Here is a 21,757-nt window from a genome sequence, read left to right as displayed (position 1 = left end):
AAATCTGTAAAAACAGAAGCTCACCGTGTGCAAGATGGGCTTATTTTTAGCCAATGTAATCATTCCCAGCCAATGACCAAGGTTCTTTAACAAGGAACGGTCTGAGAAGTTGGCTGCAGCTTTATCTGATGTCAGTAGCACCTAATGAAAGAAGCAATTCAAGCAACAACTAGAAAATAATCATACACACAAAGACAAACAAAAGAGCTGATCTGACTTTAAGACAGCAGATACTGTTTTAGAGCACTAAGTTCTGAGCTTCAGTCACATTACAACAGAGACTGTCACACCAGACTTCATTTCAAAACAGCAGCCCCATAAGTCTACCCTGTAACGATTTCAAAATTCCTTTCAAGAGGAACAAAAAGAGGGTTATGCTTTTCCAGATCTTATCAGTTACTCTATGACAGGATTACCTATTCTCTTTGCAAAGTCTAACTTGTGAATTCTAGACAAGAGGTAGACAACCCTTCCTCTTTGTGCCTCAACACAGACCTGAAAGCTGTAACTTGCATTCCTTAGAAAACTATTTAATTCTAATTTCAAGACTTTTAATCACATCACAGCATTCTGCTGTTAGTTCTGTTCCTTTGCTTCAGAGTGGCATCAGCTGAACAGAGCAAGGTCAGCAATGCTCCAAAGAGCCAGGAAATTCTTTTGCACTACAGCGTAACCCATGGTGGTAAGAAATTCCACCAACAGGTTTAAAAATAGTGCTTACCTGACAATCTTGGTTCACTCGCTCATCTCTTCTAGGCTACCACTTCTCCCTCCTCCTCACCTTCATGTAATCTCAGCCCTCTAATGAATTTTATTGTCTTTTCCCCTGCTTACACCCTCAGTTTTTAAAGCCTCCCCTTTCCCCCCATTCTTCTTTGGCCAAGAGTGTGGCTTCCCTAACTTTGTTTTCCCCACGCAAAAGGAAAAACCCACGTTGTAATTTCAAAGCCTTGCACAAATTTAGAGTCTGCCTAACAAAGTGTCAAATGCAGACCTGCTCCCTAATTAGAACGAACTCCTACATACATTCGTGACTGAAAACAAGAATCCTAGTATTCATACAGGTGGCATGTAAATTTAATTGTAAGCTAGTAAACAGATATTTTAAAGATGATCCATATTTGAAGGTCAGAAGCGTAGTAAGCAAATGGCCTAAGGAGAAAAGCAGAGCTTTAAATAATCTTAAAAATAGAGTAAGCATTAGAAAGCTTGCACTACACACCTTTATATTTCTGTAGGTTTCATTCAGAACCATTTTATTAAACTCTGGATTTTTGAGAGTGTCAAGGAAGTTGGAATATAAGCTGTGAAAGTTTGGCTCAATACTGACTCTTTTCATGACGAGATACTGCGATACCCAGGGCATGAACTCTTCTTTCACTGTTTCCTTCAGCTCCTCAACCTGTCTCCACACAAGAGAAAAAGAACACCAAAGTTATGAGAAAATCACCACAAACTTCTGGGGTCAGCTCTGTCCAACATATAACTACATACAGTCAACTGCTTTTAACAAGGTGTTTTGTTTTCTCAAGAATAGCTTTGAAATCAGTATCTTTGATTATCTAAGGATTAGGTCAACCAAGAAAGACTTAATCATAACATGAGCGAGGTACAATGATTTACCTCTCCCCAACTTCTCAGCTTTGGTCAGCATCTGATGTTAAAGCTATCTGTCTGCAAGACAGATAGCAAATGCAGCAGCAGCACCACCACAGATTTGTATCAGTTCAAAAAAACGTGCACATTTCAAGCTGAAATTCAGGGGAGTCCACTGGCTTAACCCTGCAATATCAAATGGTATCCGGCCCGTTTACGATGTGAATATTTGTTCAGACCAACTTGTATTAATATTTTCCAGTCCCTTCACATGACAATGGCATCAGAAAGGACTATCCAGCAATTATTTCAGCCACCTACTAGAAGCGCTTTCCAGAAAACAAAGCCTTCAGACTTAAAACACTTAACTTTTGTTAAAGAATTTGGCTATAGGAAGAAAGGAAACCTGCAGGAAAAAGCCAGATGAAGAGTAGTTATCGTTTCACCTGGCTCCCCTTTTCAGGGAAAGGGATATATCCAAACAAGTTCAAGTAGCAAGTAAAGGAAACTACTATTTCCTTAGAGCGTGCTTTTCCCAAACTTTTTGCAAAGTTGGAGTTTTTGTAGAAACACCATAACCCTTCACTTTAGAATGGACTTCCAAAAACAGGTAATAAAACCAAATTTTATTAATGTTCTTTCATACTTGCCTTTTGTGTCATATTTGACTGAGACAGATTATTGAAGATGAAAGCAATTTTTTCCTGAACATTCTCTGGAGGTTCCACAATTCTCTCAGTTTGATCTGTTGCTACTAACAGCGTATCAATGTTAGTAGTATTAATGGAAGGCTGCAGCAAGAACAACAAGTTAAGAATGGACAACAGGAAGAAGCAACATCAAAACAAACTTTTGCTCCATTTTGTCAAGTGAAAAAAAAAAAATCGAGTCGTTTCAGGTCACACCTACCATCTGATGCATTTTTAGCAGCACCCTAATCAAGTTAAGTGATTTTACTCTACAAATGGTGATCAATATTCAGCAGCAGAACGCTGCTCTACCAAAAAATCCTTAACGTTTCCATTCATATATAATAGGTGCCACTGCAACGGCACCTGTTAGGCTAACAGCTTGCATACACTGCTAGCATGGGAAAAGCCACAGTACAACAGTGAACCTCCAGGAACGCTTCAGTATTAAACTAGGAATGAGAAATCCCACAGCTGCATCTGTGAGAAAGCGTGCCAACCATAAATCATGGGAACGCGACCCATGTTCTTACAGCTGCAGGTCTGAACCCAAAGGATTTAGCACTTGGTATGCTGCAATTAGGGGGAGAGAGAGTTTTATGTATCAGTCATGACTTCCATTTAAAATTAGGCAGTGCAAACTCCTCAGAATAAGAACTACTTACTCGACATAATGAGGCGTGAAAGAAGTTTTAATGGCTGCACTGTGAACTGTGGTTCCTGACAATTCTGGCTATCAATTTGAGGAGCTTCTTTTAGTAGAAAACTATACAGAGGGTTCTGTGAAGCAAGACCAGACTTGACTGCACAGTGCATCAATTACCCTGCAGTAACAGCTCCATACATCCTCAGCATACGTGCAGGACTGCTCTTCCTCCCAAAACAAAGTATTAAGACCTTACTGTGGGGTAACCAACTGTGCCCACGTACTTTCTGCACAGTAGCCAATACTATCAATCTGCCAACCGTGCAGTAACTCAGACTAGTTCAGAGTTATGTTTACATAAGTGACTAAAGACTAGAAAAATCTAATGCTGTTAAAACTGCTAAGTCAACTACGATTTAAGAATGTGCAGTCCAGGGTCTCAAGCTCCAAGAATAAAAACTGCCAACTAATTCGAGAGTCCTGTTGCAAGTCATTAGGAAAAACTATGATTTTGTAATTGTCTTGAGAATTAAACCCTCAATATTCAACTCCATAGTAATTTTATAGTTTCCTGATTAAAAAGCCTTTACAATAAAAAAGGCTGGTCAGATTTAAGAAGGTTATATGCTTTGGATATAAAATACAGATCAAAAGGAGCAGAGTTTGAAAACACGTAATACAGAAATTCAATGGGATTCTGCCACCGGGTACTTAATCCGGATCAGCAATTTAGCACCTTTGCATCTCCAGCAAGGGCACTGGTGTCACAAAACACTTACCGGCACATCTTTCTTGAAGCTGACTCCAGTTGGACGAGTGATTGTAATGGTTTTTGCAACAGTGGTGGTGGTTGAGGTGGTTACTATAGTGCTGACTTGGCCAGCAAGAGGAGCTTTTGCTGGAACTTGGGCCTGGGCCTGAGCCTGGGCAAGTGCAATACTTCCAGGGGTGGTGATTGAACCCTGCATCTTCACAGGAGGATCTCGGGACTGCTGTCCATATTCTATGTACTAAAGCAAGGTAAACAAGCACATACAGAAATTCACATTCAGCAGAAGAACTACGGGCTGGGTTATAGCATTAACAGTATAAAAGTTTACTGACAGCCTTTAAAATGCTTAACACCAATGCTGTTCAGGGAATCAGCAAAATGCAGTTGAACCCCCTTATGAAGCATGTCTTGATACTGTTTACTTCCCTTCTTATTGGGGAAGGGCCCTAAGCACTACCTCTGACTTCATTAGGTTGATGTCAAGCGTCACAAGCCTTGACATCATTTAAAAAAAATTTTTTTTTTAGAGCACTACCCAGTAATCCCCACCCTGCAGGTCTAAGAAAACAGAGCTGAAGAGGAGAAAGGGTGTCAGGGAAATGCATGAGTGTCGCAAGACTTGCTACAAAGCAGTAAGTCTTCCCCAAGGACTCCTTCAACAGCATAAAATGGTAAAGTATGAAGTTCGCAATGAATATGCAGAAAACCATTCCGAATTGTCCAACCTTAAATTTCTTACATCTTCCAAAATAACTTCACAGTAAAAAGTTTCTTCCCCATTGCAGTACATTTACCCAGAAATTTATAACACACCAGACAAAGCATACTGGTTCAAGGGATAAGTCTGAGACCTATAAGTGAAACAGAGACTGCTATTGGACTTCACAGCTTTTCTGAGTAGATAACCTCCCTCCACCTTAATGTCAGAGCTGACCAAATTTTATTTTTGCCTATTTGGACCATGCTCTCAAGCACTGCCACTGGGATCACCTTTGCTATAATTCTTCTACCACTGAAAGCACCTTTGAGATGGACACAATATGATTAACACTGCTTTTACTGTCTGGACTACAGGATGTTTCCATTACTCTGACATTCAGGAATAAAATTCTCCTAACCCTTATCTGGATATTTTAACAAGTCTGAGTAACAAAATGTATAAATACAGTTGAACACCCTCTATTTTTCAAGAAAACCCAAGTCCTTAAGGGAGCAGAATGTGAACCTGGGGAAGCACTTTAAAACCTTTGTGCACAGGCACGTGTCCTGGCGGATGACGCAGTTTGTTCAGGCATGTATTTCAATACTAAGAATCCAGACAGACTTACAGAAACAGAAGAGGTACCAGTTAACCCCCCCCCCCAATCACATGGCAAAACCTTTAAGAAAAAGCATACGAATCTTTTAATTGCTTGCAAAATATTACAAGGGCCTATTTTGTCTCTCTCTGGATGTGCACTGTCTAAAATTGTGACAGCTCAGACTATTTTTCCAGTGGAAAGGAGCAATATGCTCAAGAATATTGAACATCATAGAAAGCTAGTATGAAAACACTCACCTCCTGTAAGTGATGAGGGAACTGTATAAAGTGACTAATAGAAGCCAAGTGCTGACAATACTGGGGATAGTCCTTCAATCTGTCAACAGACAAAGCATGCATTAGTCAAAAGCACAAGCAGCGATCAAAAACAGTATTACGGAGCAATACAAATATGACACTGGTATGCCACACCCGTATCACAGAGTTGCTTCCGGACTACTTACAGTGGCTGTGCTATAAACAAAGTATTTTCTACAAAGTAATTTCTGTGGCAAAAACCATCGGAAATGGATTTAACAGCACAACACAAGGTTATTTATTCACAGCAACCTATCTTATCCTAAAGATCTATACTTCTGACCAAGTACACAATTGCATTTGTATGCAGTGTTTTCAGTAAGATCATTGACTAAGTAATTTGAAGTGTGGCTCACTATTTTAAACAGCAGATGAGAACAGCCCCTAATTTCCAAGACAGAAGCTTCACCTATGCACGCCAATTATTATAGTTCTACTTATGAATGCTAGACACTATCACTCATTTTGAGAGTAAAATCTTTAGGTCCCACCTTAAATGGGTCTAAAGAAAAGGAGTAAGAAGGTGATTAAGATTCAAGTATGTCAGTCTTAAGTGTGTTTATTCATTTCGTTAGGCTAAGTTCACAACAGGATACCTAGCTATAAACTGTTGCAAGCAACAGCTTTTATGGCAGCTAAAATACTGCGGGGCAGACGAACTATGAAAGGAGAACAACAGAAGATAACATGTTCCTCGCTTATGATGCTTAGGTCCACACATTTCTAGTCACTAATTTCAAGAAACTTTTCAATATTTCTCAAATTCAAGTATCTCATTCCAAAAAGGAGGTCTTCCACAGTGGGTTTACAATCCTACCCACTATGACAGTCTGCCTGGAGAGCTTCTCCACCTGCAGTCCACTATGAGCTTGGAGAAAGCTTTTTTGTTTTAAATGCTTCGCTAACTGGTCTTTCCAGAGAATTTCAGTAGTTGAGTAACATTCTTTACAATCTTATACATAACTAATGAAGAATACTCGGAGCGACAGCTGATTGAGATGCCACACTTGAGATTTGTCTCAAACCAGAGTCCTAACGCCGAGTTCCCAGCCAGTCTTTCACTCATTCACAATGCAAGCGACACTCCGCGAGAGCAAACCTGTTAAGAATAACCACGCTCATTCAGTTTCTAACAAGCTGGCAACTTCAGTCCATTCAACACTTCACTCACTCCCATAAACAAAGTCTACTAAGTTGTTTCAGCATCTCAGTTTGTTCCAGGTTTAAACAGGCACTGCATTTAACATTTTGATTTGGAAAAAAAAACTAGTTACCTTTCAACTAGTGCATTTTATTTCAGTTTAGCCTATCTCGGCAGTAATCCTGAAGTTTAGACGTACAAATTTCTAACATATACAAGTAATCTTATATCACATAATTAGAGCAGGTCCAAGTTTAACAAAACATTGCATGCACTGTTACAAGTATTATCAAAAAAACCCCACACTCACCTATTTTTAAATCTATCTAGTGCAGCAATACCAAAATAGTACATTTTGGATGCAAAAGGCTTTCGTAAGGCTTCAAGAACATAGCGCAGGGCCAGGCCCAATGCCATATAAGTAACCAGTCCTTTCTCTATTATCCCACCAAAGAGGCAGGCTGTTATGTGCAGCTCTTTATCTGGGTATTGGGGGAAAAAACGGTATTCCTCAAACAAGTTCCTCAGCATACAGTTAAACACTTCTCGTTCCCGTTTGATGTTGGAGTCCTTGAATCTCTGTAGCATCTCTAACACCTACAAAGAAATCAGAAACTGTTACCAACAGATTTACTTCAGTTCTGCCCTTTTACACCTATAGGTTCAGGAGCACTTGTAACTACTAACATTAAGTTGCACTACCACAAGCCAGACTGCAAAATAACTGTTCAAAAAAACAAAACAAAAAAACCCCCCCACACACTCATTTTAGCCAGTAGATTCTACAGCACAAGTTTCATCTCAGACTTTAGTCTTTTCCCCTTTCTTCTAAGCAACTGTCTTCAAATGAAACTTATTTCTGCCAATTCCTACTCCATTAATTCAAAATCAGAAAAACAAAAATTAATATTCAATGTCTTTCATAATTTATAACCATGCGAATATATTAAAGTAGACTTGAAAAGTACTCCAAAAGAGCAAGTACATCACAGACTGATAAATACTCTAGTTGAGACTAATGTTTTAGGGGTTTTACAACCAGTTTTTCCTCAAGAGATTCAAAAAAGCAGCTGATGACCAGCAATCAAGAAAAATAGAGAAATATGAGTATTGAAATGTACGGGTGGAACTAAGGATACCTCTGTATATGTGCGAGTTGTAGTCATATTTAGATACTGGAAAAACAAATGTTCAAGATAAGAATATGGTTTATGCAGACTGCCTAAAGGGACACTTTAGCACTTATTTTGAATACACATGCTTCCACTTCACATTCAAGTCATCCCAAGTTAGCATCATTCTAGCAGAGTTAAACAGACTGTTTAAATCCTCAGTCCACAGAAGTTAAAGCTGAACATAATGATCAACTGAGATTTTTCTCTGTGTATTTCTAAAAATGTATGCTTTCAGTTTATTTTATTTACTGCAATGAAACAAAAAGCAATGCTGCAAGTGTCTACCACCAGCCCTCTATTGTTTTCCACTAAAACTAATACGTGAAGGAAAAATTCCTGTCAACTGTATAGCAAGTTTCTAGACAGCTGACGCAACTACTACAGAAGGAAACTCACCTCATCTACAGACATGGTTGGATGTGGTGGATGGTTATAAATACGCTGAAAGTAGCTGTTTGCCTCATCATCTATTTCTTTGCTAAAGTGCTGATTAGCCTCTGGCCACACCTGAGATAAGTCAGCTGTTAAAGAAAATGGAACAGGAGTCATGCTCTGAACAACTTCAGTCAGTCAGGATTTCAGCTAGCCCCTTTCAACTCTCTCTCATGTCTATACAGAACCTGCTTGCTCCACTAAAACACATTTCATTTATCCTTTCAAGGAAATACGAATTGTTATTTAAAATCTGTTTTTAGTAAATTGTGTTTATGCACCAGAACTGAATCCTTAAGAAAGGATTAACTTCATGCAGTTGTATTCCTAGAACATGCTGCATCTCAAGCTAACCTCAACCAACCCCTGAATCAAATGAATGCAAAACAGACTAGAATAAGGCATGCTACACAACACTAACATGCAGACAACCTTTCACACAAACTTTCAGGCCAGCCGGTGAGCTTCAAGCAAATATATGGAATGCTCAAGCCCATAAAGAAAAACAGCGGTCACTAAAGCTATCTCCACTGTACACCTGTAGAGACTTTTATAACTTTGCTTTTATGGAGGAGCTATCAAATACGATAGATGTAGTAACAGCACTGTGGAGGTTTAGCGCACAGCCTTCCTAAAGGCAAAAGCAAAGTCTGATTTTCCTAAAGGCAAAGCTTGACTGCTTAAACATTTCATTGTGAGCATACTTCAGAGGCATAAATGAGTTAGAGACTACAGGTGTTAGGGACCAAACTATTCCTTCCAATAAATCTTCCCATCAACTTGTCAGTCTATTTCTTCCCAAGGTTGCAGTTTAATTCAGTGCTTCCCCTCTCTAGGTCTCTGCTGCAACCTTACCCAAGTAGCTTTGATTAACATTGTTACAAAGAAACTCTTACAAGATGTATGCAACTCTCCGTAAAGAGCAGAAAAACACTTCTGCTCAAGACACAGCACAACAAAAAACAAACACATTGATCATGCAAATTCATAACATGTAGTATTTCCTGTGCTCAACAGCTTTATTTATTTAAAACTCCCCTCTAGGCTACTTGGCAAGCTTTAGCATAGCAGTTTAGAAGCATCTTTTTCAGGCTAACGGCAGAAGACAAGAGCCACATTTCTAACATTTACCACCTACAGACCCAAGCCTCCCCTGAAGGAAACGCAGATTAACTGCAGACCACAATCACACTTCACAGTCACAGACAACACTACCACTTACAAGGTTTCATCTTACTCTGCTGGAATGTAGGCTGGTTCAGTCCAGATGTGCTCAGTTTCCTTTGCACGAACGGGTCATTGTTCACTGCAGGGAGGCCAAGGGCCCCAGTTCCTATACCGGTCAGGCTACCCGTAGTAAGGCCACCTACTGAAGAGCAAACAAGGCAGCGGTCATCTCACTTGCACCCTTCACAGGATGCACTTCACAGTCACAGGACGCACTTCACAGTCACAGGATCTTGCCATTCCCAGGAACCCAGAGCTGTGCAAGCTCCTAACTATCCAACATCAGGCAGTTTCATCTCAAGCAATTCACCTCTGCCCCACCCCAAAACAATCCTACTCTGCTGTCAAAACACTCACCCTCCTAACACACAAACTTCCAATCTATTGCAGTTGCAACATTTTGAAGGGCTATTTCAGCGGTGACCTAGTAGCGAGGGCTGTATAATCCACTCCCACGCAGCACAGAACAGAGCTGCTTTTGTCCAGTATTTCCAACCATGGCAAAGACATTGCCATTGATACGGCAAAAATATAAACATTCAAACCACGCAGCAGTACCTGGAAGCTGTGAAGAGAGTCCTCCAATGCCACTGAAACCTGTTGTCTGGTTCTGGGTGGAAAGAGGGGGAAACGCTTTTGCTGGTGACTGAGGAGTACTGAATGCAGAGCCCAAGTTTGGAGGGAAGCCTTGCATGCTCTGGGTATGAGGAGCAGCTGAGCCACCTAAACTAAGAGATGCCATTCCCGCAAGCGAGTCGATCTGAATGAAGAAAGGGAGATTATACATACAGACAGCTGTAAACTGCAATCAAGCCCACTCTAGGCAGGTTTTGTACAAAGACAGCTATATATTAAAACACTCCTGAGAGGAGTTTCTCCTGCATGGTCACTTTAAACTGTGAAGTCTTCCAGATTACCCCAAAAGATCTGTTCGTCTACAAAATGCCATATCATTTATTTCTCTACAACCCCATAAAATCCCATTCTATTAATAGTTTTACATAAAGACTGATTGTTTCAGAGTCTCTAGTTAAGTGCAACACAACAGTGAACACTGAGATAAGAAGCAGTGCTTAACTATTTTGTACTAGAGCAGTCTACGCTCTCCAGTTTGAGACCTCACCACAAGATTTACAAAGGCTATTTCATGTCAAGCTTACAGACTATTTTCAACTGTTCGAAGGATCCCACCATGTCCAGTTTTCCTGGACATTACCTGAATGTAATTTTAAAGCAAAAAAAAAAAAAAAAAAAGGCATTAAGATCTGGGTGATGAGTGGGAGGGAAGGCATAGTATCAGGTGACACAGCAATAAATTAAAAGCTCCTGACTGGGAACAGCAGAAAACTGCACTACGTATCCAAAAGATGACAGGACTATAGACTAACATTTGCTGCTCTACTTGCTCACATCAAATTTTTGCAGCAGGTCGCCAAGATATTTGGTACATCTGATGAGCAACTTCAATAAAGTAATAAATCACTGGGAAACTGCTCATTATATTTAGCCTACATTATCTATTGATGCTTCAGACATTCTTAAATGCTGAAGTGCCACTATTTCACATGAACATTTTTCATCATTTCTTAAAATGTGCCATTGAATGTAGTTGCTAGAAGCAAAACCTGTCTGTAATGTGTTGCTCCCAGAGGAGGAAGGGATGGTGAGTGGCAGGGAGTAACTTAAATGTACCTTGTTTTTAAAAGAGCAGTTCAGTTGAGAGCTGAAGAGCCCCAGTTATAACAAGTCCTTACGCTCTAGCACTGTTGCTTGGCCCGTGAAGCTACAAACAAGACACATCAGGTTCAAAGGCAGTGCTTAATCCTCAAAAATCTTAGTAAATTTTAGCACTTTAAAGAAACCTTCAGTTATTTTAAATAAGCCAAATCTCTGTCACTCTTTAGTGCTCCCATCCTGCTATACTTCAGTTACTTCTTACAAACATTTGTGAAGTGAAAGAGAGCTCTGAACTATAACTCTCAGGCATTACTCTGTAGTTAATAAGCAAATTATCTAGACATGCAAGCATAAAAACTAAGGGAGCCAGATGATGTTTTACTTAGTTCTGCTGAAAGAGCTCAACTAGCCAAGCAAAACTAATGCTAATCATCACCACTTTCTGAAAACGTAGCACGTTATTTATCTACCTGCACAGGAGAGATGGCATCCAAGCTGCTAGCACTAGGTGGACGGCCTTTTGGCATGACTCCAGGTGGTGGCTGTCTAGCCTTGTTCATGACATTACTGCAGTTAGCTACCATGGTGAGGATCGTCTCTGACAGCTCCTGAGAAACACTCCTAAAACAGAGGAGTAGCATAGTAAGAACACTCACGAAACCCACGCCCCCTAACTTATTTCCTCTTCAGAAAACCAGGCCGCATTTCACAAACAGTTAGTTTATCAACATCCTATCAGAACTTTTAGAAATCCATTCACAAATGTCCATTTGGGATTACGTGACTCAAGGTCACTCCAGATTTATCTAGAAGCTGCAAAACAAACATAGCAGAAGATGCGTCTTATTTGCAAAGCTTGCATTCAACCTTGTCCCAGGAAAGATGGCCATATTCTAAATAGAAAATTTTTTAAGCTATCAATTTAAAAATTCATCTCCAATAGTATATTCCTTCAGTCATTTTCAAGTCTTCTTCTAGCTAGTATACTTCTACGCCTCCAAAACATCCTTGGATTTTTAAAAACCTCAAATATTGCTCTACAGACAGCCAAGCAAGTGCTGACTGATAGATAACATTTCTCTACATTTCCTCTATGGTTCCGCCAGCCCTCAGAACAGCAGATTAAGCACAATGTTCTTCCCCTGTCGTTGTCCATGTTAGAGCTATACGCAGCTCAGCCTCATGAATTTAAGTACACAACAGCTTCTGCTGCAATCCTCTGTTCAAATCAGCTCCCTCTACCTCAAGGCTCCTTCCTGCTCCTGAACTTTACGGTTCATGATTGTTCCCACTCTGAATTCTGTTATACGTAAGGTCTCTTTAGAAGGAGAGTTTCAAGACTAAAGCTTGTACTCAAAACCAAAAGGATGAGAGGTAAATATCCCCACACAATGATTTCCCTAAAATTAATCTGGGTCTATAAACTGAAAGGCATGCTTCACATGCTCAAAATTTAAGAACTAACTATTCAAGGAAATTTTATCAGAAAGTCAACAGAAAACCCAAACCTGGTCTTGAAGGCATTGTACTGTCACCAGTATTTCGCACCTCTTTCCAAATTATTCTAGATCAGACCACCAGGTTCCCAAACAGGAAGGAAAGCTAGTGCTGCTGCTGACATACCCAACCAAAAACGTCCTAACACAACGCTAACATTTCCCCTTCGGCAAACACAGACAACCTATTATTTATGGCTTGCCTAAACGTCAATTCTGCCATTTAGGTGAGTACAGCCAAAGCAGCAAATCCCTTCCTCGGTGCAGCTACACCAACATATCTTCTGTTACTTTATCAAATTGGCCCTCATATTCCTCATCTTTACTGAATCTTCATGAGTTTTTACTGCACAGCTGTTGGGACATGGGGGGAAGGAAGAGAAGCTACCCTGACAATTATAACATGAAAGTTAAGTGCAGACTAGCCTTCCGTTTTGCGCAAGTATCACATTACATTACAGACTACCCAGAGGTAAAGGCTTCTGGCTGCTCTCTAAAGCCTGTGCTCCACTATGTAGCGTGGGAAAAAGCACCACTGGGACAAATGGGAGAATCTGGAGAGATATTATACGCGAGCAAGTTTACATACAGGGCAGCATGCATTCTATCAACTGCTTCACAAGCTGACTCCTTCAGATGTTTTAATATTCTCTCATAAGCAGCCACATTAAAAAAAGTGATCAGAAACCTACCTTCAAAATAAGCTCAAAGCATGGAAACACTTAGCTTTCTTCCTTCATTTAAATGTAAACAGAACTTGTACATTTTTCCAAAACATTATCTACTTCTGTTACTCCTAATCAAGCTGAGGAAGCAAATACCTCGGACAAAAAGCCCACCTCATTTTAATCATCTGGGGGTCATTAGACCTTCAGAAACAAAAGTCCTGTATCTTCACATCCGTCTCTGAATCAAAAAACTGTTCGGAAGCTGTCTCATACAAAACCTTCATTTGTTTATAGCTGCTTCCTCCCTGCAAGCCATACATCTGCTATAAGTGCCTAGCAAGATATTTCTTCTTCTTTGTCCTTTAAGATACGGTCTGGGAAACAGCCTGGTCACATAGGAGTTGCCACAAGAAAGAGAGGACTTTCTCTTTTAAGAAAGTGCAACCAGACCTGAAGACAGAGTTCTGAGCAGAGCTTGCAGTCGCTTCAGTATCTACAATACGTATTTACCTATGTCCCCAAAACCACAGTTTCAGAGATCTCAAAGCTTAAGTGTACTTATTTAACAGGCAGGAAGGTACAGGTTTCTTCATGCAGGAGACACTCCCCATGGTCATACAATACTGGAGCTAACCAGAGAATGTGACTGGGGACCCAAGAGCCGAGTTCAAAACTGTTACCACCCTCAGTCTTTTGCACTCCCTTTTCTTGGTAGCAGTAAGCTTGCAGTTTTTAATCCTTTAATTCCAAAGCATGTTTCAGTAAAACAAATTCTAATCTGCTGTAGCAAGAGCTAACTGATAACATGGCAGTCCCCAATGAAGTCTGAGAAAGGCTGACAATTCTAAGTTTGCTGCTTACAGTGACCTGTTAGGAACCACTAATTTTATGTCATGCCATCTAGACGGATTGAGGGTAATGTTTTTATCATGTCAGGAGATACACTGCTGTATCAAAATGCAAACATCACAATATTTTTTTTAGATAGCACAAAATCGCAGGCTTTTACAAAAGCTGCATTTGATACAAAGAGTATGAAGCAGTAAGTAGGTGGATATGTTTCTGCATCAAACTACATCTTAAAGATGATGCTCACTTTTTCAAATTCTGTGTTAGATGCCTTTATATATTTTTTACATAATCAGAACGATTCCAGGAAGAGAACTAGGGAAAGCAGCAAAAAGGAGAACTTTCTGAAACACGAGAAAAGAGGTGAGACAGAGACCATATAGTCAGTCAGCTCTAGAGGAACAAAAGCATCCACTTAACAGAAACTCCAGCTGGCTGGAAAACACAAGCTCACTATTCTTTCACCCTACCTACATTTTTTTTTCTCTCTCTCTCCATTTGTGCAGTGAAATACTTTTTCCACAGAATCACAGAATGGTCGGGGTTGGAAGGGACCTCTGGAGAGCAGCTAGTCCAACCCCCCTGCTCAAGCAGGGTCACCTAGAACACGTTGCACAGGATCACGTCCAGGCAGGTTTTGAATATCTCCAAAGATGGAGACTCCACAGCCTCTTGGGGCAACCTGCTCCAGTGCTCCCTTACCCTCACAGGAAAGAAGGTTTTCCTTATGTTCAGACAGAGCTTCCTGTGTTTCAGTTTGTGCCTGTTGCTGCTGGCTATCACTGGGCACCACCGAAAAGAGCCTGGCCCCATCCTCTTGACACTCTCCCTGCAGATACGTAAACACATTGATAAGATCCCCCCTCAGTCTTCTCTTCTTCAGGCTGAACAGACCCAGCTCTCACAGCCTCTCCTCATAGGAGAGATGCTCCAGTCCCTTCATCATCTTAGTAGCCTTTCGCTGTGCTCACTGCAGTAGCTCCAAGTCTCTCTTGTATTGGGGAGCCCAGCACTGGACACAATACTCCAGGTGTGGCTTCACCAGGGCCAAGTAGAGGGGCAGGATCACCTACCTTGACCTGTTGGCAATGCTCTTCCTAGTGCACCCCAGGATACCATTGGCCTTCTTGGCCACAAGAGCACATTGCTAGTTTATGGTCAACTTGTTGTCCACCAGGACCCCCAGGTCTTCCTCTGCAGAGCTGCTTTTCATCAGGTCAGCCCCCAGCCTGTCCTGGTGCATGGGGTTATTCCTCCCCAGGTGCAGGACCCTGCACTTGCCTTTGCTGAACTTCAGGAGGTTCCTCTCTGCCCATCTCTCCAGCCTGTCGAGGTCCCTCTGAATGGCAGCACAGCCTCTGGTGGAACAGCCACTCCTCCCAGTTTCGCATCATCAGCAAACTTGGTGAGGGTGCACTCTGTCCCTTCATCCAGGTCAGTGATGAATAAGTTTTCATTTCTTTTCCTATTTGTTTACTGTTTCTGATTTCTCTTTACTTTATTCATATAAGCCATCTCCACCACTAGCCTTCCTATTTTCTCTCTCATCCATCTAAGCCCTCCCCAACAAAGCATTTATCACCTTCTCTTCAGAGAGGAACCAAAATGTAGGCAAGGAGAAAAAGCCTTTTCATTCTCCTAGGCACAGACAACCGGAAGTTTCTTCCCTTCTTGAGGCAGTGATTTAGAAGGGATGACCACTCTCTACACCGACAAACGTGGGACTATCCTGGACACTGTTGCATGAAATAGGTGCTACTGCTGCTTTTCAGCTCAACCCGACTCCTTGAGGTGGAAGATTTTCTTAAGCAGTTACAAAACCTCTGAAAGAGCAATTCCCATGCTCATTTAATAAGGCAGCCTGCAGTACCCACGGTCACCCTGACTTCATTTTAAAAACACCGCAAGTAAAGGGAACGCTTACTTCTTTTTGAAGCCTCGCTGCTATGTACCACAACTGCAGGGCTCACCAATGATAAACAAGTTGTATAAAAATAAAGATTCTCGGAAAATGCAGCATCTTAGCAGCTAAGAAAAGCGTCTCCCTGGACACGTAATGGAACAAGTAATAACTACAACCTAATTAAAGAAATTGCTCCTAAATCAACTACCCATAATGGCAGATTTCAGCTGGTGTAGAGGAGTTACCCTCTCAGCCATATTTAATATTTATTGTGATTTTAATCTTCTAATCTTTACAATGTCTATTTCCATTTGTGACTGAAACCTAAACTAATCGAAGTGATAGCATCATGAAGGAAATCTAAGTATTTTCTCTTTGCAGCTTAAAGAGAATAACTAATGGAAAATGACTGCAAGTAGGTCACATTCTTGCATAAAAGGGAATGCAAGGAGCCATAAAAAGAAACAAAAAGCTGAGAAAATTGTGCCAGTAGAGAACTGGTGGCTTTTGGAATTAAATGAATAAATAAAACTTGGTAACACATTAAGATTCAGAACACAGTGAAGTTAGATGCAAGTCAAGTCTACAATTAACTATTAAATCTCTAAAGCCTGGACATGGTAACATGCAAATTTAAGTTAACTTGTGAACTACAGTCCTGCAACAAGATGCACTCTGAGCTGAAAAGTAACAGCAATCTTCTCAGGCCAAAAGATGGACTACATAATATGGTTCAGAAATAATGTTTCAACAGCATTTTGAAGTTTAATTGCAGTGGTCCCAATAGAAGTCAGCAGAGCCTTTTCTCCCCAAATCCTCCAGGTACCTCCTACGTTCCCTTCCAGTTCAAATACTAATCGCGTCAATTCTGTGTTGATACTCAGTTCCTGGTGTCTACATGAGAACCAGGAACCTCTTGTGTACCTTTAAAGATGTTTCTTACATCTGTCAAGACACCAAAGGATACATTTAGGGATACAATATAGGCCTCAGATCAGGTAACACACACTCCTAGATGCCAGCCCCTTTTACAGCCAAAGCTTAAGGCCAAAAGCAGCACCATCGCCAGCTTCCAGCCTCTGGCTCGTACGTCACACTGCACTAGCCTAATTTATCTTTTTGAAGGATTACCAAAGTTGAATAACATCCTGATCTGACAGTATCAAGTGACACCACTTGAATATTTTTCAATGTTTAGTCATGTTTACTAAACGTTAACACTGCATTTCAAAATTGCGTTGTCCAATTTAAGTTTCCATTAGTCTTTCCGTGGTCTACCACTCCCTCTAGCAGATGGAACAGCTCTCTAGGACCAGCATTTTTGCCTTTTGGACTTTCACCAAACAAACTGAACTACAGACAATCTTAGGTACTTTCCATCCTTCGACTACCTTTTGCGACTGCCAGCATTTCAAATAAAGACAATGGTAGTTACACATTTCTGGTTGCAGTCTCAATTAAATTACAATCACCAAGTTTTTCCCTACAATGAAGGATTGCATTAGCCCTTTCTGCTAGGGTAACAGCCACTCACACGTAGAAGAATTTGCTTACTGCAACCATGAAATCCTTTCTACAATCACTGTTTTCCAAGACGCCATCTCATTCTGTAGTTATGGCCTATATTCATTTTTGTCCAAATTACAGCCCTGTATATAGTCATCAACAAGCCAATATCTGACTAACCAGCCATCCCACAGTTACCAACAGCACCTCACCTGTTTCCTTAGAGACAAAAATGTTCTTTCAAGCTCTTGCGACTAAGCCTACAATGAAAGTTTCACTGCAAAATTAAAATATATGCTACTGAACCTAGCCATGCAAGCTTGCATACTCTCAGTGACTCCATTCTCCATATGAAATTCCAAAATAGCTGTGAACACATGCAATACAAGGTCAACAACCAAGTTTCAAGCATATTACACATTCACTATATGCAAGGTAATCCTTACCCAGCACAAGCTTGGAGACAAGCCAACATAGTTGCCAAGGTTTCCGGAGGAAGCTGAGCACTTTTGGGCTGATCTTTTTCTGGAGCCAGGCCACCGAGGATAGATGGACATCTTCTCTTTAAGAAAGTCATGCAGGCCTGGATGAAGGGCTCCTGAGGAAGAAGTGTTATCTTAATCTCCCAAACTGCATCCAAGACACTTTTTCAAACTTGGCAATTGCACGGTGGAAAGAATCGCACTAAGCTATTATAGTTCAGTGAAAATGTTGAACTATGAGACCATGGACATTTTCCACAACTTCAACACTACTTATAAAATTGTTAAAGTGACTTAAGTTAGTCACTGATAATAGAGTGCAGAAATAAAAAGAAAAATCCTGCTTTACCCCATGCTCCCGAATTTTATCTGTGAGCCATTTGTCAAGTTTGAGGTATTCCCGTCGAGAGGCAAGTGCAGCAAGGTCAATAACAAAGGCAAATGGAGTACCATTTAGCAGCATTGACAAGGCCTAAAGAAAAAAAATTAGAAGACTACTAGTGAAAACACAAGGATATCCTTTCTCCTTTTCTTTCTAATCCCCATGTACTTTTTAGTAAGAAGTCTTGCTTTCACATGCTGCTATGCTTTCTTAATCAACAAAAAGATTGGTACTATTAGCTTCACTTACTTATAGCTCACTTGTAACACAAATAAGCAAGAGCTCTAGTTCTGAAAGCATGGTTCTACTGTCTTGAAGTGACCTTGCGCTTGTGGTTTTAGGTTCCTTTACACGAAAATCTACCACCAGCAAGTGGCCAAGAGCTAACAAGTTTCTATGGCAACAAAAGTAATCAAAATAGCCTAGCATCTCCCTGCAAACACAACCCAACCACTTCAGAGCCAGTTGAACACATCTGTTCAAAGTGCTCATCTTTGAGCACAGTAACAGATGCGACAAAACTGATCTGAAGCAGCAGCTGGTGCTCTTGCACTTTGCGACACCCAATTATTTTGCATCTTTAACGGGTGATAAGGGCCTCAAAGAACTCGGTCACATTCTCCAGTCTCTTCTGTGAACTTGTAAACAATTGAAAAGCTAGCAGTATTCTTAAGAAAGCCACATTTGATTAAGCTCAGTAGCGTCACCTTTATACAGCTTTCTGAAGAATATTTTCTACATTCCCATTTCAAAGGTATTCAAAGTTATAACAGCTGAAACTCTTCCTGGATTTAGGGCATGTTCATACAGCAAGCAGCTCAGTTACACCGCTTAGTGAGATACCTGTCAGCTAAGCCATGGTAACCAACTAATGTAGGAACTCTACTGCAAACACCAAGTAAAAATGTCTTGGCTTCACAACTGGGCAGGCTAGAAAGCAGCTGTAGTCAGATGCCACAACTCAGCTGAAGAGCACTTACAAGCATGTGAACATACACACTCTTAAGACTAGGCACAGCAACAACTGAACTCAGACATGTTTAAACAAAGCAACCCTTACTAAATTAGTCACATCTAAGTTAAGCTTAGCTTTGTTATAAACTGAACAAGTCTGAACAAGACACCACAGCTAAAATAATGACAGTGTTTTGCAAAACTCACCTTCAAGTCTTGCGCCACATCAAGAATACGTGACAGTTTTGCCTGGTCATACTGCTCCCCTCTCATGTACCATTCTGCCATTGCATGCATGATAAGCTGGCGAATCGAAGGAGACTGACCCTAAGGAGAATTAAATTAGGATTGTACTTCAGGCCTCTAGGAAAAAGATCAACTATTTAAACATTAAGTAGGATATTTCACCTCTAAATCTTAACATGCAAACATATTTACTCTCTAGCTTCAGAGTTCAGTTTCTTATTCTGGCTCTTATCACAAGATAATAAAACTATCCAGGATCTTACAAGTAAAGGATGTAGAATGACTGTGAATGATGAATATGAACATACCCCATGTCACTCCTACCACTGTAAAAGCCTAACTCCTCTCAACTGCAGAAAAATGGCTTTTGAAATATATGAACCACTTACAAAACTTTATGCTCGCATTGCTCTCGTGAAGCGAGAATTGCAACACTGCACCTTAACACGGTGAAAAAAACGACAATTATCTCGCTCTCTGCTCACACAGGGGCAAATTTCAATTACAACACAAATAAGATTCTGATGGCAGCAAGGGTTTTGTGTAAGGTTCCCTCATCTGGGGAAGCCAAACATTCTCAAGTTGTAGAGCAGCCCCATGACACACAGTATCATTCTGCACTTTTAACCGTACCCTACAGCGCTGAAAAATCGCATATTCTGCCATTTCAAGACCTTACGCAACAAAACACATCACCTCAAACCCAAATACACAGTCAGCCCCCCTCCAGTCTTCAGTTCAAGATTTATATCAGGAAAAATATAAAAATTTAGTAGCACTTCAGCTAGGTGTGGACCAAGACACCCTTGAGGTCAAGCTTCATAGCATCAACTCTACTGTGCTTGAGCAGGGGAAGATTTTCTTCTAATGCAAATTTCCTCCCACTCCCCACCCCAGAGGCTTCCCCTGCCACAAGTTTCTTCCTATGACTCACATTTGCTTAACTACCAGTGGAAACAATGATGAAGGCTGTACTGTAAGAAAGGCAAGTCCATAAAAGCCTACTTGTTTATCCATTAAAAGGACAGGGTTTGCGTGTACACTGCCCTGTCTCCGCAAGGAGCATCTCCTTTAAGAAAGTCTGCGGCCAGTCCTATGTTTTTGGATAACACTCAAAACTTTCTATGGTATAAGCAGTTTCTTTATACCTAGAATAGCCTCCCTCTTTTAGGAAGTACAATGGAGACTATTTCATTTTAAGCCTTCTCATCTCTTACTGCTTGAAGTTTCTATACTTTCAACATATGTTTTTCATTTTTGTTTGTCTTATTAAAAATATATATATTTTTTAACTTTGGTCTCAACACTTTTCCTGGAATATTTGCTCAGTGAATTTTGACTACTTTTTGTTCTGAATAAATTTCCCCAAAGAGAAGCAAATTGCTGTGATTTACGTCAAAGGGGGGGGAGGGGGGAACAGGGGACAACTCATTATTTTGCGTAAAGTGCTGATAATTTACCTCTTGAGTTTTAAACTATGCTGTTCATAAGCAAATATAGGCATTGCTGTTCTAACTGTACAACCAGTTTAACGAGCTTCCAGTTACCTAGACAAACTACAGGCACGTTCAGTGAAAACACTTACCTGTCCATGCCATGCATAGTGCAAAATGATGGCAGAGTTGGGATGGTTGCCAAGGAAAATTGGCATGAGCGTGGAGATGAGTTCATGGCGCAAGGTATGCCAGGAAGTGTTGATCTGCAATAAGGCCAATACCAACATATCTGGGCAGTGCTTGATAGGAAAACTGAAGAGCTGCTTAACCTGCTCATACTGTCCCACTTCTGCCAATCGTAACAGAGATTCAATCAAATCCAGGCTCTTCCTAACAAAAACAAAACAAAAGAAAACAAACAACCCCCCCAAAAAATTAAATAGTAGTTAACTTGCAGGATCCTGGATTCAAGCATTTTGTAGCATGAACTGCAAGACAATATAAACTAGCACCCATTGCAAGCAACTTGCAGCCTAATAACGGAGCTCCTATTGCATACAGTTACGCCTATAGGAACATTCTTATTTAAGAAACATGACTCAGATTTCACAAAACAATATGAGATCAAGAGTTGCTTATTTTGTTAGGGAAGAAGATTGAACACCAATGACAAAAATTTAGCCTGAGGTGAGTCACCTGGATAATTCAACCTGAAATACACTTCCAGAAAGGGAACTTTCTACACCTCACAGTCCCCATCTCTGAAACTTGGAGAAGATATTCTAGTTGCTTTGTCTACTTCACAGACAAGTAACCTTTGCCATCTTGTCCCACTTTACCCATATGCTCTGATTGCCTATTT

At 40.6% G+C, this 21,757-nt stretch overlaps 1 protein-coding gene and 2 non-coding genes across 12 annotated transcripts in view; all 3 read right to left on the bottom strand.

Annotated features, from left to right (window-relative positions):
* Positions 1 to 21,757, bottom strand: part of CNOT1 (CCR4-NOT transcription complex subunit 1) — a 64,534-nt gene that overhangs the window by 21,605 nt on the left and 21,172 nt on the right. For 3 of the 10 annotated variants that reach the window (XM_067302713.1, XM_067302712.1, XM_013948585.2), the window contains exons 13-26: positions 21,045 to 21,285; positions 19,421 to 19,540; positions 18,227 to 18,349; positions 17,842 to 17,993; positions 11,444 to 11,594; positions 9,855 to 10,056; positions 9,292 to 9,438; positions 8,034 to 8,158; positions 6,773 to 7,059; positions 5,262 to 5,340; positions 3,711 to 3,941; positions 2,247 to 2,387; positions 1,223 to 1,402; positions 25 to 141 (exon numbers count right to left, since the gene is read on the bottom strand). In XM_067302713.1, coding sequence (XP_067158814.1) covers positions 25 to 141; positions 1,223 to 1,402; positions 2,247 to 2,387; positions 3,711 to 3,941; positions 5,262 to 5,340; positions 6,773 to 7,059; positions 8,034 to 8,158; positions 9,292 to 9,438; positions 9,855 to 10,056; positions 11,444 to 11,594; positions 17,842 to 17,993; positions 18,227 to 18,349; positions 19,421 to 19,540; positions 21,045 to 21,285 — 2,296 coding nt within the window. The remainder of the gene's footprint in view (positions 1 to 24; positions 142 to 1,222; positions 1,403 to 2,246; positions 2,388 to 3,710; positions 3,942 to 5,261; positions 5,341 to 6,772; positions 7,060 to 8,033; positions 8,159 to 9,291; positions 9,439 to 9,854; positions 10,057 to 11,443; positions 11,595 to 17,841; positions 17,994 to 18,226; positions 18,350 to 19,420; positions 19,541 to 21,044; positions 21,286 to 21,757) is intronic. The other 7 variants (XM_067302716.1, XM_013948586.2, XM_067302714.1 and 4 more) reach the window with 4 other exon arrangements.
* LOC136992899 (small nucleolar RNA SNORA46) lies at positions 581 to 718 on the bottom strand. Its single transcript, XR_010885339.1, has one exon. It is a non-coding gene; the product is annotated as a small nucleolar RNA SNORA46 (small nucleolar RNA).
* On the bottom strand, positions 10,981 to 11,116 carry LOC136992900 (small nucleolar RNA SNORA50). Its single transcript, XR_010885340.1, has one exon. It is a non-coding gene; the product is annotated as a small nucleolar RNA SNORA50 (small nucleolar RNA).

This window comes from Apteryx mantelli, chromosome 10 (genome assembly GCF_036417845.1).
Source record: "Apteryx mantelli isolate bAptMan1 chromosome 10, bAptMan1.hap1, whole genome shotgun sequence".
In the NCBI taxonomy this organism is placed as follows: Eukaryota; Metazoa; Chordata; class Aves; order Apterygiformes; family Apterygidae; genus Apteryx; species Apteryx mantelli.
This window is presented reverse-complemented; position numbering and strand designations above follow the sequence as displayed.